The 17,632-nt window shown below is 43.0% G+C and overlaps 1 protein-coding gene across 1 annotated transcript in view; it reads right to left on the reverse strand.

Moving 5' to 3' along the window:
* Positions 1–17,632, reverse strand: part of FBN1 (fibrillin 1) — a 780,541-nt gene that overhangs the window by 53,284 nt on the left and 709,625 nt on the right. Inside the window, exon 62 of the mRNA XM_069222499.1 lies at positions 17,020–17,139. Coding sequence (XP_069078600.1) covers positions 17,020–17,139 — 120 coding nt within the window. The remainder of the gene's footprint in view (positions 1–17,019; positions 17,140–17,632) is intronic.

Genomic DNA, 17,632 nt, shown 5'->3' on the forward strand with positions numbered 1-17,632 from the left:
AAATTGGTTTTGGATTTTTAAACAGTTTCCTGTGTTTTATTTAATTACTGTTTTGTGATATTTAAATGCTTTACACTCTGTCTCCTAAGTTAAACCTTGTCACTCGTTGCCAAGCTTCCAAGGGTTGAGCTGGGTTTAATTTACTGAGACCTAACTGGACCTAAGTGGAGGTTAGTGGCCTATTGCTAAGTGTAGGTACCTACCTGCCCTTACCAATAAAACATTTTCCAACATGCAACCTTTAACACATGACAAATAATTAAAATGTGTAAGAGTGTTCAAGCTGGCATTTATCACCTATTAGAGCACAGTAATTTCCAAAGGTGTCTGGTGGTGTTTTTTCTGTAAAAGTTCTTACAGCAGTTTCTGCAAAAGTTCGGAATGCCACCTCGCTGCCAAACCTTGGTAGCAGGAAGAACTGGCCAGCATGTTACCTATGGGTTGTAAAAGGAAATGTTTTATTCTAGTTCATGGGGGACATTTCTGGGTGATCCCAGCAAAAAACCACAACATTGGAAGCCCCACCCTAAATATTGTGGGCCTCACACACTAGGGGGCTCATTAGGAAAGTATTTCCGATAGTCGACCTGGCTGGTTATCTGCTATCATAAACTAAGTTGCTCTCCTACCTCTAAATGAGGAGGGAGTTACAGGAGTGCACGTCAACGGGGAAATATGTACACAAATGGTATTCACAGCCTGGCAATTGGTTTAACGAAAGGTAAGAATTATAGTTTTTAGAATAATAACTTGCTGACAGGACAGAAGTAAAGAGGAGCGTATGAAAATTGTTGATTCTTTTTAAAATAGTACAACAATACCATTGCACTTTTGCTAGATTTCATAAAAGTAGTTCTTAAAGATCCACTATGACAAAGACAATGTGAGGAAATACAGAAGTTTTGGTTATGAATGTTAAACACAAATATTTAATTTATTTCAAAATTAGTATTTCTATACAAACTCCTCATTATAAAGGTGTAAAGTCTAAATACATGATATAAAACCATGCACTAATTGTAGCTTGTAGGAGGCTGGCCTGACTTATAGTGGGTACCTGATGGTACTTACACCTTGTGCCAGGTCCAGTTATCCCTTGTTAGTAGATTAGTAGTGTTCTAGCAGATTAGGCTGATAGAGGTAGCTATAGCAAAGCAGGCTTAGGCTTAACTAGGAGACATGCAAAGCTCCTACCAAACCACTTATATGATATAGCACTACATCATAAGAATGGGAAACACCCGGAACAACGACTCCATAACCATGAAGTCGTGAAAAACGAAAGCGAAACAACGCTTTCGTTTTCCACGACTTCCTGGTTTTCGTACCTTAACCAAACATGTCTGAACCATGTACATGCGTGGTTAAGGTACCGAAGAAGGAAGTCGGAGTCGACGCGGTGAAGGAGGAAGTAAGTTGGGCTGGGACTGGGACTGTTTTTTTTGGGGGGGTGGGGGCTCGGGATGATTAGGGTTTGGGGGAGGGTGGGTCAGGGTTTAGGTTTAAGGTGTGGGTTGGGGTGTTTAGGTTTTAGGGGCTGAGGTAGGGACTCTGGGTATTTTTTGTTTTTGGGGTGGGGTGGGGGCTGGGGTGATTAGGGTTTGGGGGAGGGTTTAGGTTTAAGGGGTAGGTTGGGGTGTTTACGTTTTAGGAGCGGGGTGGGGACTCAGGGTATTTTTAGTTTTTGGGGTGGGGTGGGGGGTGAGTAGGGTTTGGGGGCTCGGGTTTAGGTTTAAGGGGTGGGTTGGGGTGGTTTAGGTTTTGAGGGGTTGGGGTTGTGGTAATTTTGGGATTGGGGGTTGGGGTAGTTGTGGGGATGGGGGGTCGCGGTAATTTCTTTGGGGGGGGTAGGGGGGGAAGCATGCTGGAACCGTGCATGCTGATCACTAATGCCTTTACCAGGAATTTACAATGAAAAATCGTTGTAAACGCATTCGTGGTAAAGGCATTAGTGATAAGAACGAGGTCATTGTTCCAACCTCGCTGTTGAGGCCATGGGTGCTTGAAGCACTCGTGGTTCCGACATATAACCCATAAGAATCACAATACTCAGAGGTACTAAAAATAAAGGTACTTTATTTTAGTGACAATGTGCCAAAAATATCTCAGAGGATATACTCCCTTAGAAGGTAAGTAAAATACACAAAATATGCACACAAACCAAAATCAGGTAAGTAAACAGAAAAGTAGTGCAAACACTGTAGAATACAATTGGATGCAATAGGCCTAGGGGCAACACAAACTATATACTAAGAGAGTGGAATGCGAACCACAAATAGACCCCAGGCCAAGTGTACTGTGTAGAGGGTCACTGTGAGTGGAAGAAAACACTAAGGGTGTCCATGATACCCCGCCCCAAGACCCTGAAGAGTAGGAGTAAAGTGACCCTACTTCCCCAGAAACACTCTAAAGTCGTGATAGGAGATTCTGCAAAGATCACAACTGACTGCAAAGCACTGAAGACGGATTCCTGGACCTGAGGACCTGTAAAGGAAGGGGACCAAGTCCAAGAGTCATGAAAGTGTCCAGGGGGGCAGGAGCCTACTAAACCCCGGGTGAAGGTGCAAAATGGCTGCCTCCGGGTGGAAGAAGCTGAAGATTCTGCAACAACGGAAGATGCCAGGAACTTCTCATTTACACAGAAGATGTCCCACGGCTTGCTGGAGGATGCAGAGTTGTTTCCTTGGAGAAAGACTGCAAACAAGCCTTGCTAGCTGCAAAGGTTGCGGTTGAAGAAAAAGGGTGCTGCCTGGGCCCAGTAAGGACCAGGAGGTCGCCACTTGGAAGAGGAGACAGAGGGGGCCCTCAGCAACACAGAGAGCCCATGCACAAGAAGGCAGCGCCCGCAGAAGTACTTGAACATGGGTTCAAGAAAACTGAGCACAGCAGTCATCTCAAGGGTACAAATAAGGGTCCCATGAAGCCGGTGGTCAACTCAGCAAGTTGAGCAATGCAGGACGGAATGCTGGGGACCTGGGCTATGCTGTGCATTAAGAATTCCTTGCAAAAGTGCACATAAGCCCTAGCAGCTGCAGTTCACGCAATATAGAGGATTACTGTCTGGAGAGGGGAGGCAAGGACTTACCTCTGCCAAATTTGGACAGATGGACCACTGGACTGTCAGGGTCACTTGGATCCAGCACCTCTGTTCCAGGCACCATGTTCGTCATGAGGAGAGAGGACCCAGAGGACTGGTGAAGCTGAAGTTTGGTGCCTGTGTTAGCAGTGGTAAGGTTCCGTTGACCCACGGGAAATTTCTTCTTGGCTTCCAGTGCAGGGTGAAGGCAGACAGCCCGCAGAGCATGCACCACTAGGAAACAGTCGAGAAAGCCGGCAGGATTAGGCGCTACAATGTCGCTGGTAGTCTTCTTGCTACTTTGTTGCAGTTTTTGCAGGCGTCCTGGAGCAGTCAGCTGTCGATCCTTGGCAGAAGTCGAAGAGGGAGATACAGAGGAACTCTGTTGAGCTCTTGCATTTGTTATCTGGTGAAAAGCCCACAGGAGAGACCCTAAATAGCCCCCAGAAGAGGATTTGCCACCTAGTCAGGTAAGCACCTATCAGGAGGGGTCTCTGATGTCACCTGCTGGCACTGGCCACTCAGAAGCCTCCATTGTGCCCTCACACCTCTGGATTCAAGATGGCAGAGGTCTGGGACACACTGGAGGAGCTCTGGGCACCACCCCTGGGGTGGTGAAGGACAGGGGAGTGGTCACTCTCTCTTTTCCTTTGTCCAGTTTCACACCAGAGCAGGGGCTGGGGGTTCCCTGAACTGGTGTAGACTGGTTTATGCAAGGAGGGCACCATCTGTGCCTTCAAAGCATTTCGAGAGGCCTGGAATGGCTACTCCTCTCAGGCCCATAACACCTATTTCCAAAGGGAGAGGGTGTAACACACTCTCTCAGAGGAAACCCTTTGTTCTGCCTTCCTGGGACTGGGCTGCCCAGACCCCAGGAGGGCAGAAGCCTGTCTGTGGGTTGCCAGCAGCGGTAGCTGCAGAGAAAACCCCAGAGAGCTGGTTTGGCAGAACCTGGGGTCCATGCTGGAGCCCCAGGGATGCATGGGATTGGCACCCCAATACCAGATTTGGCATGGGGGGACAATTCCATGATATTAGACATGTTGCATGGCCATATTCGGAGTTACCATTGTGAAGCCACATATAGGTATTGACCTATATGTAGTGTACGCATGTAATGGTGTCCCCGCACTCACAAAGTCCGGGGACATTGCCCTGAACTATGTGGGGGCACCTTGGCTAGTGCCAGGGTGCACTCACACTTAGTAACTTTGCACCTAACCTTCACTAAGTGAGGGTTAGAGATATAGGTGACATATAAGTTACTTAAGTGCAGTGTAAAATGGCTGTGAAATAACGTGGACGTTATTTCACTCAGGCTGCAGTGGCAGTCCTGTGTAAGATTTGTCTGAGCTCCCTATGGGTGGCAAAATAAATGCTGCAGCCCATAGGGATCTCCTGGAACCCCAATACCCTGGGTACCTTGGTACCATATACTAGGGAATTATAAGGGTGTTCCAGTGTGCCAATTTGAATTGGTGAAAATGGTCACTAGCCTATAGAGACAATTTTAAAGGCAGAGAGAGCTAAGCACTGAGGTTCTGATTAGCAGAGCCTCAGTGACACAGTTAGTCACTACACAGGGACATACATTCAGGCCACAAACTATGAGCTCTGGGGTCCTGGCTAGCAGGATCCCAGTGAGACAGGCAAAAACAAACTGACATACAAGTAAAATGGGGGTAACATGCCAGGCAAGATGGTACTTTCCTACATAACTCAAAAATAATGTTACGATATTGGATAATAAAAAAGTGACCTACAGAAACAGAATTAATAGAGAATATTACCTGAGCTGCCAGGCACTATAGAAAGGGTAACCTTATTCCTAAAGTTGAACAACATCTTATAGAAAAATGTATCTTTTGATCTATGAATCAAGCATAAAGTAGATCCCAAACAGATATGATTCAACTTCTAGAAAATTAATTGCATGGCCAAATAGAGGTATGCCATTTTCCTGAATCCTAGTATTACTCCCACAGCCATTGTAAAGGGAGTTATGTTTCTGTGACCTTAGAAAGGAGCTCGACCTTCGCCCTCATGCTACCATAAGGTCACAGAACTCCTAATGACTTGCAATACACTTATAAAGTATGGAAGAGAGACTTAATCAAATATATCATCAAGAGGTAATGTGTCTGAATATTTTTAAATTGTCTGTTGATCTTAAACTACCTAGGGAGCCATTGTGTCTCATGTGACTACGCAGTCAAATAAAAATCACAAGCACTAAAAGACCACACCAGTGACAAAATATTGGTACCGTAATAAAGCAAGTTGGCAGATGCCAACTTGATCATGCTCAGATAAACGTTGGCATGTGTGGGTTGCCACTATGGACCATAAGACATCTCTAAAAATTTTCGGGTCCTCACAGTTCTATTGATAGACACTTGTAAAATCTGTTTGGAAGAAATAGAGAAATACAGTACTTTCTTGAAGCTTCTGTCACAGGTTTTAAGAGAAGGCAATCAACTTTGTTGAATATAGCCAACACTTTAGACATCCCCAATAAAAACTGTTTCTCCTGTCTGCCTTGAACAACAGCTATTTCCAAATGTAAATGCTGATTAGAAGCCTCCAATTACAATTCATGCTCCCTGTTGTATTTTTAGTAGGTTCATAACTGAAAATTGTTTTCTATACTGTTTTGTATAATATAATCCAACGGTCTCACTCCTTCTGCTCCTTCTTGATGTTTCTGCAACAGGAGCTAATGTGGACCTACCTATGATTACTTATCCGGTTCTTCAGAGATGCAGATCAAATTCTGAAAATGTAGCATTCTACCAATGCAGTAAATGTATCCAGAGTCCAACAGGGATCTTTCATGTCATCCCCTTTATCTAACAACCACATTAAACTATCTTTTAAAGTGATACAAGGCCACAACGTGCTATCCTAGATATATGATCCTGACACTGAGGTCCTCCTTTGCACGTATGATTGGGATCATGGAATATAACAAACATTTTAGAAGGCTTTGCCCACCCAACTTCTGAGTGATAGGTAGTATCTTTATGAAGTGATACCAGACTACAGAAAACATCCCTAAATAGTACTGCCCACAAACAATAGAGTCTCCATTAACACTGATTGTAACAGTAGAAAATGTCGAGGATGTGAAGAAAGTTAGTGGTTAGCTCCTGGTTGTGGTAATTGTGAACCTGGAAAGCTTTCCCATTATGACCAGATCGCAAAGTATTGGAAAAAGGAACTAGAGTGATGGCTTGTTTAAGTTTTCAGGGAGAAGCAGGCTGAAGATGATGTCTAGTGATTTTCGCTTCACATATGTTAAAACTTCGATTATGTAGGAAAGGATTTGAAGGAATGTGAAGGCTGCAAAATGTGTTAAATAATGCTGAAGGCATACACGTTATTACAGGTGCTGAAGAGCATTTTATTAGGCTATCCCATCTCCTTTTAAATGTTTAAATGTCCCTGTAATCATCGACTGGTATTTTCATAACAAATCACAATGTTACTTTTTTCACTGCAGTCTACTTTAGACTCATAACTGTAGTCCTTGTTCTTAAGTGTTAATGAGTACAGGAATTATTTTTGAAGAGCACTGAAGCCTAAATTTTACCCTCTCACTTTAGGTCATTTTTTCTATGGTTCTTTGACCTTTGCTATGAATCAAGATATAGCAATTTACCCAGTCAATTATGTTTATTAAAATAGATTTTAATGCAATTACTATTCAATACTGCCCATTAAACAGTGTTAGACCTGCCAGACTAAAAGTGGTCTTCTTCCAAACCTTTTGCCTTACTCTTTCATTTTTCTTGATGATCTCATTTTGTTGGCCTTAGGGCTTGACTCTATGCTACAGTGCAGGTGCTCTCTCCTTTGAAAATAGTGAAATTGGCTTGCACACAATTGACACATTTAACATACTTGCAAGCCCCTAGTAAAGTGGTACTACATGTACCAAGGACCTGTAAATTAAATGCTACTGGTGAGCCTGCAGCACTTAAGTAGCCTTTTAAGCATGTCTAGAGGTTGCCTTTGCCACCTGTATGTGCAGTTTTAAACTACCATTTTGACCTAGCAAAGTAAACCTTTTGCCATGCCTAAACCTTCCTTTTTAATACCTATAAGTCAACCCTATGGTAGGCCCTAAACAGCCCAAAGAACAGTGCACACTGTGTTTAAAACATTGGAATTGTACATTTAACATTTATATGTCCTGGTAGTGAAAAACTCCTACATTTGTCTTTCACTATTGCAAGCCTACCTCTCCCATATGATAACACAGGTTTAATTACTACATTTAAGTGATACATTTCAATATGGAGCAAGAATGATTATTGTGTTTGGTGTCTAAAGAACTGTCATGTAAATCCCTCTGGGAAATTCAGATTTTAAGTCACAATTTTGACAATGGCACTTTTAGAAAGTTGACATTTTCTTGTCCCAACCATTTGGTGCCTGCAGCTTGTAACCTAGGTCACATGACTAGGTGTAGCTGACAGATGGTCTTTGTGTATTGCTCCCAGACAGTGAGACAAAGAGATGGAGCTCTCACCTACCACACTTGCACATTACAAAGTTTCTACCAGCACACTCAGAAAGGGTTGTGACAAGAGTCTTTTGTGACCCAGACAAGTGGGGCCAGAGCAGGGAGGTAGGACATTCCGAACACTTCTCTGGGTAGAAACCTCCAGAACCTTCTCCTACTTCAAAGTGGACACCAGATATAAATAATAGACACTCAGACCCAATACCTGAGTACACTCCTGAGCCTGTGGATACTATAGAAGAAGGGCAGTTGTGCTGCTTTCCTGCAGAAGGACTGCCACTTTGCTGCCCTGCTACTCTTTGCTTGGTTGCCTGATGAACTGCATGCTAAGAAGGAAGACTGGACCTGCACCATTCCAGGTTAAAGTGACTCCAAGGTTCAGCTGACTGACCTCCTGTTCTGATCTACAGGGACATAACAAGCTCCAGAGACCACCTGCAACTGTCTAGCTGACCTGTAACTGGACCTGCCTGAGTCCTGGACCTGCCTGAGTCCTGCTGGCCTGTGCTGGAGGGATTTCCTAAACCCCAAGAGGTGTCCCTCTGGTCCTGAACCCTTGGCTTGGCATCAGTGAATTCCATCTGAATGAAAAGGAGAAATCCTGAAGTTTTGGGCTCTTCAGGACTGCGAACAGGCCTGTTCATACCAAGATCTTGCCCCCCATGCTGCAACATTCTGGTGAACCCTAACTTTCGCCCACAGCGACTGCCAGCGATGCTTGGCAATGTGAGATCTGCACTTCACGCTACAGAATCGACATCGATCCATTGACGACCATCTGCTAACCTGGTCCCTGTATCCGGCCTGCGCTCCATCACAGTTGGCCTGAACTTGCAACTTTCACCTAGTCTCACCTGACCAGATAAACACAAGTGGTGTTTTCAGCTTTTAGGCACTTTTATTATCTGAAATTTTAAAAATGCTAAAAATAGCATAACTCACGCTCTACTGATTGGATTGTTGTCATTTGTGTGTCAAATAATATATTCCATTTTTCGAAATTGGTGTATGATTTGTTTGTGTTATGTTTTTACTTCATTACTATTTGTGTGCTTCATAAATACTTTACAGATTGCATCTGACTGCTTTTGTGCCAAGTTACCATAGGGTTAAGCATGGGCTAATTTGGGGTTTGCTGTTGATTTTACCGCAAAAGAAAGTGTGGCTGCTGTTTGAGTAGGGTTTTATCCCCCTCAACCAGTAACCCAATTTCCAACAAAAGGCCAGTTAAAATGCATACTTTTTATCTCAAAGTCAAAATGAAAATGTCAGGTATGCATTAATTGAAACTATATAGATGAAATACATATTACTCTCATTTACTGCAGCTGGTCCACATAAAATCCTTGTCAGATCAGGTTGAAAGGGGAGCATCGTAAAGGCTGTTTGCACACTGTCATTGGATCTGGATGTGTGAAGAGATTTCTGAGTCCCTCTTTTCAAACACTAGACACTAATGCAACAATATCTGGTGGGTTACACTTTTGTTATAATGCTTCTGTACAGTTTAAGTGGCAACAGCAAAAGTGAGTGAGTAAGTGACAGAGCATTTATATATCGTACAGCATCCTAGAAGGGGCTTTTGACTCTGGTCTAAATAAGTGTCTAATCAAAATAAATGATCCTGGGTTTCTACATGGAGCTCAGGAATCTGATTTAGTGCTTGATGTCTGACAGTAAGAGGTTCCATCACTAATATGTGTTTCCTTTTGTGTTATACCTGTATTTGAAAGCCATTGGTTTGAGCTTATTATTACTCAAAAATCCCGGTCTGGCACCTGATGAATAATTTTAGTGGTCATATGGCTGGGAGTCAGTTTACCTACGTTTCAGTATAAAATAAATAGTGTTTGAAATATAATTTGATCTGAGAATGCAAGCCAGTAAGTTACTACGGACTGATGATACATGGTTACAGGCGACTGCATTGTGTGTCATCTGAATTCTGTTCAAAAGCTTCTTGCAAAGCTTGCATGAAGTAAGTTAGAGTAGTTAAAATGGCCATTTGCTGCCCTGCTAGCAGTGCACAGCTCTGGGTGGGTGTCAGCAACTTTGTGCTACTCTATACCTATGCAACACAAATCTCTATCACAGTTCCTAAAGGAGCACATTGAAAATAAACATGTCCTTCATCCCAAGGAAAATATTGAAAGTATGGAGGTGTACTTAAACCTGAGTATAATATGCTGGTTTAGAGTGAACACTTCCCTTCAGATCATTATGGACACTGTTTCCAGTCCTGGACTTTTGTGTGACACCCTAATGCATTCTATGTGTTGAAACCTTGTGTCTTCCATACTTCAATAGCACACCTAAAGTCAATGATTGATAGGTTAAAAGTTCAGAATAGGAGGTAATGTCTGCATTGGCCTAAAGTGAGATGTTCACCCTGTGATAGCTGCTTCCCTCCTCCAGGCTGTCCCTATATTGGAAATTTACAGATCTATAATTATAGCTTCAATGTATTATTTATTTAACAATTATCAAAGAATACCATCTCAAATTATAGAAACCCCAAGGCACCATAAACAGCACCAACTTCAATAAGAGTGACTTATTTAGTCTCACGCTAAAGTTTATGTCCCTTTCACTTCTCAGCACCAAGCACAGTGTATTCTAAGGTTGAGGTTTGAAAAAGCTAGAAAAGCATATCCCACACCACTCACATAAAAAACCTGAGATCAGTTTAGGCACAGTTGATCCAGCAGATAACTTCATATGAAACTAACATTGAGATATGTCTCTTCAGCCAAGAGACTCCATTTGAGAGGCTATCGTCTACTACTGGATGTTTGAGTAACAGAAAACTGCCATGCTCAAATGAGACACAACCACAGAATTACCAAATATTGATGTAGACCCAAGAACTTCACCCAAGAACTTCCCCCACCTCAGGGGAGGTCCATTCACGGATATGTATTTATCAATGTGCTAATTACTATATAACATAATTTTAAGGCTATTTGTTCTTAACTTCCAGTACTCGCTTTAGTGAGATGAAAAGGCAGCATAAAGGTTTATAACAACATTGGAAGCAACCATAAAAAAATGAAGAATGTTCACAACGTCATTAATTTCATGCTTTGAGTAAAACAGCTTCAAAGCAGGTGAAAAGAGCATAGTAAAACTTTATAATTTTACAACTTTTTTTATGGCATGGAAAAAAATAATTCCTGAAACATGCCATGCTGTTAAGATAATGAATACAGACATGCCCAAAATGCCAAACAATGATAATCCAAAAAGGGAGTTTAATTTGCTCCTACAAACAATCAAGCCTGGCAAAGGTTAATGGAGCGCAACAGATTACGTAGAATTGCACTTTACCACAAATTAATTATGATCCATGAACGGAGGACAATTTCCCTCTGGTCTGCTTTTATTTGAATATTTTTTGCTGGTTTGCCAAGCTTTTTGTATGGGCAGCTCCCATCTCCACGGTAGGAGCTTTCTTGTTAAAAAAAATGACAACTGGGATTTTTCTTCAGGAAATAAATGGTTAATGTACCTCACATTCTATTCTTTTACAAGTACTTGGGGGACCATTCTGCATTTTCCTGCCCTGCACTGCTAAGAGAGAGGTCATTCCCATGTCATGTCCACCAGTGAATGCTCAGCTTTGTTGTTGGGAAAACTGACCTCTTCCAACCTCTAAATGTCATGGAGAATGAAAGAGAAGGTCGAGTGGAATGGCCACTAATTTATAATGGTTTTGATGGCTGGCTCACTTCTAAATTATGCCATCTATTATTGTCCAGACTTAAATGCACATATTTGAGTCATTAAAATGTTTTAGGAGGAAGATGAGGCCTACCCTTGTGAACTGTAGTCCCTTGGTGTATGTTGAGGGAATTTCAGATTTAGTTCTTTAAAAAAATTGGAAAATAGAATATACATTCTGGAGCACAGTTAGTATTATTTAGTATAGATTTCAAACAATATATGAATAGTTTATTATAGTACGTAGCAGAAACCATACACATGGCGGTCATTGTTATTAGATGAAAAATCCATCTCCTCCATCTTCCATCCTGGGTGTATATAGAAAGTGCTATCCTCTGTTACACAGTCAGTTTGAAGGATGGGATCAGGTTTAGTTGTCATTTTTTTATATAAGACAACAAAAGAATGGGTATACAGTTAATTAGAGTTTTCACTTGTGTTTTAAATGAATTTTGCACTAACTGATATCAGAAAGTTATATTGCAAAAACATAACTAAAGTACTGCAACAGAGACATTTTTCAGACTGTAGTGCTAGATATCTATCTAGAAGGTGTTTTGGATGAATAAAAATCCTAATAATACTTTTTACTTTGTGTTTTCTGTTGCACTTTTGTCATTTAATGAAATACTACTTGAAGCAGGTCTTTCTCCTCTCCTAGCTCAATGATACTCATCCTACTGCACACGTCCTGTAGACTCCACCAACATTTCAGGACCTGCCACTTTACTATACTAAACACAATGTTATGTTATGTTATGTTACGTCACGTTATGCTATGTTATGTTATGTGGTTTTGTAGAGCCAGGCAAGTCACCTGTGAGGGTATCAAGGTGCTGAATAAGGCAGGCCTATGGGGGGAGGAGGAGACCATGCCCGTTTCATCAAGAAGAGCCACGTCTTGAGATTCCTTCAGAAATCTATCAGGGAGGGGAAAGTTCTGAGGTGTTGCTAGAGGTCGTTACAGGTCTTGGCTGCAAGGAATGAGAAGGAGTGTCCTCTGCTTCTGCTCTTCTTAATGCAAGGGAGGTGTGATCTTGCCTGGGACACAGATCGGAGGTGTCTGGTCGGTTAGTTGAAGTTGAGGCGGTGGTTAAGGTATGCCGGATCGGTGTTGTGTAACGCTTTGTAGGCATGAGTGAGTAGTTTGAACTTACATCTTTCCTGGATCGAGTGAGTAGAGATTGTTATGGTGTGGAGAGATGTGGTTTCTTTTGCAGGATGTTCAGGATGAGTCAGATTGCATTCTGGGTGGTTTAAAGCCAGTGTAGAACATGGGCTGGGATTCTGGAAGTATAGGGTGTTTCCATAGTCAAGTCTATTTGTGAAAATAACCTAGGTGACTGTTTGTCTAGTGTTAAGTAGAATCTATTTGAAAATCTTGATTAGCATTTGCAGGATGTGGAAGCATGGTGAGGCAACAGCATTGATCTGTCCGTAGGGGCGGGTGAGGGGCCAAGTTCAGTGGGCCACCAAGAGGCATTCCAGGGGAAGTGGTTGTTACTGAAGATAAGGACTTCAGTTTTGTCTGTGTTGTAGCAGTTTTTTTTCATCCAAGCAGTGATGTTCCTCATGCAGTTGGCAAAGTTTGCTTTGGTGGTGCTGGTTGAGTCAGTAAGGTGGAGCATGAGCTGTGTGTCATTGGCATAGGATACTATGTTAATGCCAAGGGCTCTGACAATTTCTGCGAGGGGCGCCATGTAGACATTGAAGAGTGTTGCGCTGAGGGACGATCCTTGAGAACTCTGCAGATGTGTTTCTTGGGTTCTGAGGTGTAGAGGGGTAGTCTAACTCATTGAATTCTGTCTGCGAGAAAGGAGGATTTCCACTTGAGGTGGCGGTCCACAGACATTCAAGTGCTGAAGCTTTCTGATGAGTGCCTTGTGGGAGAATGTATTGAAATCTACGGTGAGGTCGAGGAGAATGAGTGGGCCATTTCTCCTTTGCCAGGGATGCTTTTGATGTCATTGGTGACCACAATGAGGGCTGCTTCTGTGCTGTGGTTGGTGTGAAAGACAGATTGAGAGCTGTCTAGGAGCTGATGGATTTCTAGGTGGTCTGTGAGTTAAGTATGGATGGCTTCCTCCATGACTTTAGCTGGAAAAGGCTGGAGCGAGATGTGTGTATCGGTACTGAGGGTGTTGCTGTTGGTTTCTTCAATAGAGTGTTGACTTCTGCGTTCTTCCAGCAAGACGGAAATGTGGCAGTGGTTATGGAGGTGTTAATAATAGCTGTGAGCACAGGGGTGACAATGGTTCTTCCAAGGTTGTATATAAAGCAGGGATATGGGTCTAAGCAGGCTCCTGAGTGGATAGTATTCATCAGGGCAGTAGTGTCTTCATTCAGGAGGCGCTCCCAGTTGCCTAGCTGCTGTGTGGCGATGAGGGAGATGTCCTGCTTGGAGTTCGTATCAGCATGCTGTGTCCCAAATGTGTTGTAGATCTTGGAAATCTTCTGTTTGAAGAAGTATAAGAGGCCATTGCAAAGTGCTTGAGATGAGATGATATTGCTATTGGCAGCTACCTTATTGGAGAACTCCTTGACAATGGTGAAGAGTTCATTAGCGCTATCGGGCTGACTTTGAATCTGAGAGTTAGTTATTTTTTCATTGAAACTCATAGTTGTTGGTGGTAGAGGTTGAGATGGATGTAGATCTTGCAGTGGTGTTTTTTCAAGTCTCCATTGTCTGTCAAGGTGTTTGCAGTGGCACCTCAACTCACTGAGGTTGTTCATGTACTAGATGGGTCATTTGCCGTTTTGGGAGGTCTTGTTTCTGGTGGAAGCAGTGTGGTTGGTGCAGTCAGTGAGCCATTTATTGAAGAGCTTGGCGTTGACATCGAGGTTTCCGGTATGGCTGGATGGGTGTCCATGTAAGGTCTTGGTCCAGTTTTCTTTGGACATTTTGCCCCAGTGTGTTGATGGTGCTTTGGGTTTTTCTGGTGGGGTGGCTTGGTGAGCGGGTAGCTTGAAATGAATGATGTAGTAATCAGACCTTGTGAGTGAGGTTCATGTGGGTGGTGATGATCCTGTTGTTGAGGAGAAAAAAGGGTTGAGGGAGTGGCCTGCTGGATGGGTAGGTCCTTGGATAACCTTGCTGAGTCCGAGGCTGCTGAGGCTGCCGAGGAGTGCTGTGGAGTTGGGATCTGGGGTGTCTTCCAGGTGGAAATTGAGGCCCCCAAGGGGGATGCAGTTGGTTGATCAGATGGACAGGGGAGCAAAGAAGTCTGCAATGTGGTTGAAGAATTCTGTTTGGGGCTCTGGGGGATGGTAGCTGAGGGCTCCCTTCAGGGTGGCGTATATAGTCCATTTGTATGTTGAAGTGGAGGTGTTCCATGAGGTTGGTGTCTGAGTATGTGAAGGTTGCAAAGTCAATCGTGTTTTTGTGGATGATTGTGAGTCCTCTGCCTGGTTTGTGAGTTCAGTCTTATTGTATGATTTTGAAGGTGGGCAGGATGGCCAGGTTAAAGGCTGGGTTGAGCCATGTTTCGGTCAGAAAGGGAAGGTCGGTGTTTTGCTGTTGATGAGGTCCCAGATTTCAGTGGAGTGTTTTCTGAGGGACTGGACGTTGAGGACCATGGTGGTCAGTTGGTGTAGGGGTGGTGGTGGTGGCGGCGTGCGTCGGTTGTTTGGTGGTAGTGATGTTAGTGTCTGATATGTCACAGGTGAAATCGCAATGAGTGCAGGAGAAAGGTCCTACTGTAGTGCCTGGGGATGCACTGCAGCAGTGTGTTTGCCGGGGTGTGTTGTTGAGGTCATGGAGGACTAGTGGCAGCATTTGTTGGCTTTGGTGACGGCTGCATCTGGGATTGTGTTGTTACATTGCATGGTTATGGGGCTAGGGTTCCTGGCACATGGTGTGGTCCATGCGCAGACGGGCACAGGTGGGTTTGCCTTTGGTGCTCTAGCTGGTCATGCATACACTGCACGGTCACACTGCAGGCTGTACTAGGTAGGTCCTGGGGGGGTGGGGCTTATGTTTGCAGGAAGAACAATGAGCAGTACAACCCAGAAGTCAAAACCTGGGCAACAGTGGTGTCACTTGGTTAAATGGTGCCCAGAATAAGTAGGAACTGGAGGCCACAGGCAAGTGACAGCCTAGATGCCCAGGTGCTTACTAGTGCAGTCACGCTGCAGCCTGCATTTAGTAGTTCCTGGGGTAGGCAGGGCTTCTGTTAGTGGGAAGAAGAGTGAGTGGGAAAACCCAGATGGGAAATTCTGGGCAGTGTCGGTGCCACTTGCTCAAACAGCAGCAACTGGATCAGGCTGTAACAAGCAGGAACTGGAGGCCAGAGGCAAGTGGCAGGCTAGACGCCTATGTGCCTGCTAGTGTGGTTGCACTGTGGTCTCCATTAAGTAGGTCCTGGGGTGGCGGGGTTTCTGCTGGCGGGAAGAACAATGTGCTGGAAAACCCAGGTGGGAAAACCCGGGTAGCGGTGGTGCCACTTGGTCAAACAGCAGCAACTGGATCAGCCTGGAAGAAACTAGAGGCCACAGGCAAGTGCCAGGCTAGGTGCCAAGGTGCCTACAGACAACAGTATCTTAGGGGGTGTTGGTATGCTTAAATAAGAATATAATTTCTCAATGTAACATTAGGAGCTCCATGCCTAATCACAGCTGTGGCCCATACAATGCAATCTCCACAATCTTTTTTGAGAAAGGGTCACAAAAGGCTCATTTTTTATTTTTTGCAAGAGCTGAAAAGTTACTAACGAAGAGGTTTCATTTTAGGGTACTGTCATTCATAAGGCACATAGTGCTACATATGTTATTACAGTTTTTCAACTTCAACAGATAAAGTGAAGAGAGCCATGGGACTGAGATTTACATTTTGTTGGCTGTAAGTTGCAAAAGCAACATGTGGGACTCTATGAGCTGTTAGAGTTAAGAACTGATGCAAATAAATCAGTGTTCAACATGCATGCAGCCTATATCAGTTTGTGTTTTATAATTCAAAGCATGGTCCAGCTATCCTTTAAAGGAAGATGATCATTTCATTAGGTGGAAGAAAATGGTTATAGAAATAATATTTTTAATTTGTTTTGCATACAGCTCTTAATAGTGTACTTCTGCTGGTTATAAGCATAGTAGTTAAAATATGTTATCATTACCTACTTTCATGGAATTCAACTTACTGATCTTCTAAGGATGTAATACTGGATCTACTTTGCAGGTATTCAGAGATGTGTTGTGCATATTACAATATATGTGAATTATAGACAATAACCTCCAAGTGTGAAAAAGCATGTCACTTGCCAAATCAACGCTAAGTTTGAAAGTCTCATTAGAGACTCTTTGGAAGAGGTTCACTGGCTATCCCTTTGTGATTTTATTAAAATGTATTGATTGATATTACAAAAAGTAATACAGTAATTACTCAGACATGTAAATGTTCCTACAAATGTGCATTCGCATTAGGGAAGTTACTTTGCATCGCATTCTGGTATAAAACAAAATCATTATGAAAGTCTAACATTTTGCAAAGAAATGTATGGTTTTGAGATCTCTATAATCACAAGTAGCAAGTAATACAATGCAATTCCTACATGCTATTTATATTATTGATTTATATAGAACCAGGTTTTCTTTTGAACATCTGTTGGATTTGGGTTGTTTGAGGATTAGCTTGAAAGCCCAGTGCAGCAATGTATAAAATCACATATCAGTTTAGTATTAGTAATAAATTTGAACTTGCCGACACACTGATTCCATTGGTAGTGCTGAAGATATCCTTGTGGGCAGCCACACCTGTATCCACCAATGATATTCTGGCAACCATGCTGGCAACGATGCTGTCCATCACATTCATCAACATCTACAATAAAGACACAGTTTATGCTTGTTATATAATTTAGGGTTGATAATGCTGCTGAGATGTTGCATTCTGAAGAGAACACCTATCAGCCTAAAATACCCAATCAAGACGCAAGTAATGAAAAGTAATTAAGTGCGGCAACAGCTTGGGGTAGCACTCCAACCTATTGTTCTTTTGCCCAACCAGCCAATTCCATTTGGGCCCTGCATATGCAAATCACTCCTGACCCTGCTCCAATAGGAACAGTCCAGGCCACACTGCCAGGCCAGGCCCTGAACAATAACACAATCAACCCAAGATTGTTTTCACCCTGATTGTGGCTCATTAGTCAAGTGTAGCTTGGTTCCAGCAGCACAATGAGCATGGGACCTATACCTGGGCATACCCGTGCCACTTTATAGTACATCAACATGTAATTCCCTAACCTAAATAGTCAGATGTGGGTTTTTCTGCAATGCAAATAGTCAGTGGAAATATCTCCATTTTAGATTTA

This window comes from Pleurodeles waltl, chromosome 3_1 (assembly GCF_031143425.1).
Source record: "Pleurodeles waltl isolate 20211129_DDA chromosome 3_1, aPleWal1.hap1.20221129, whole genome shotgun sequence".
Classification (NCBI taxonomy): Eukaryota; Metazoa; Chordata; class Amphibia; order Caudata; family Salamandridae; genus Pleurodeles; species Pleurodeles waltl.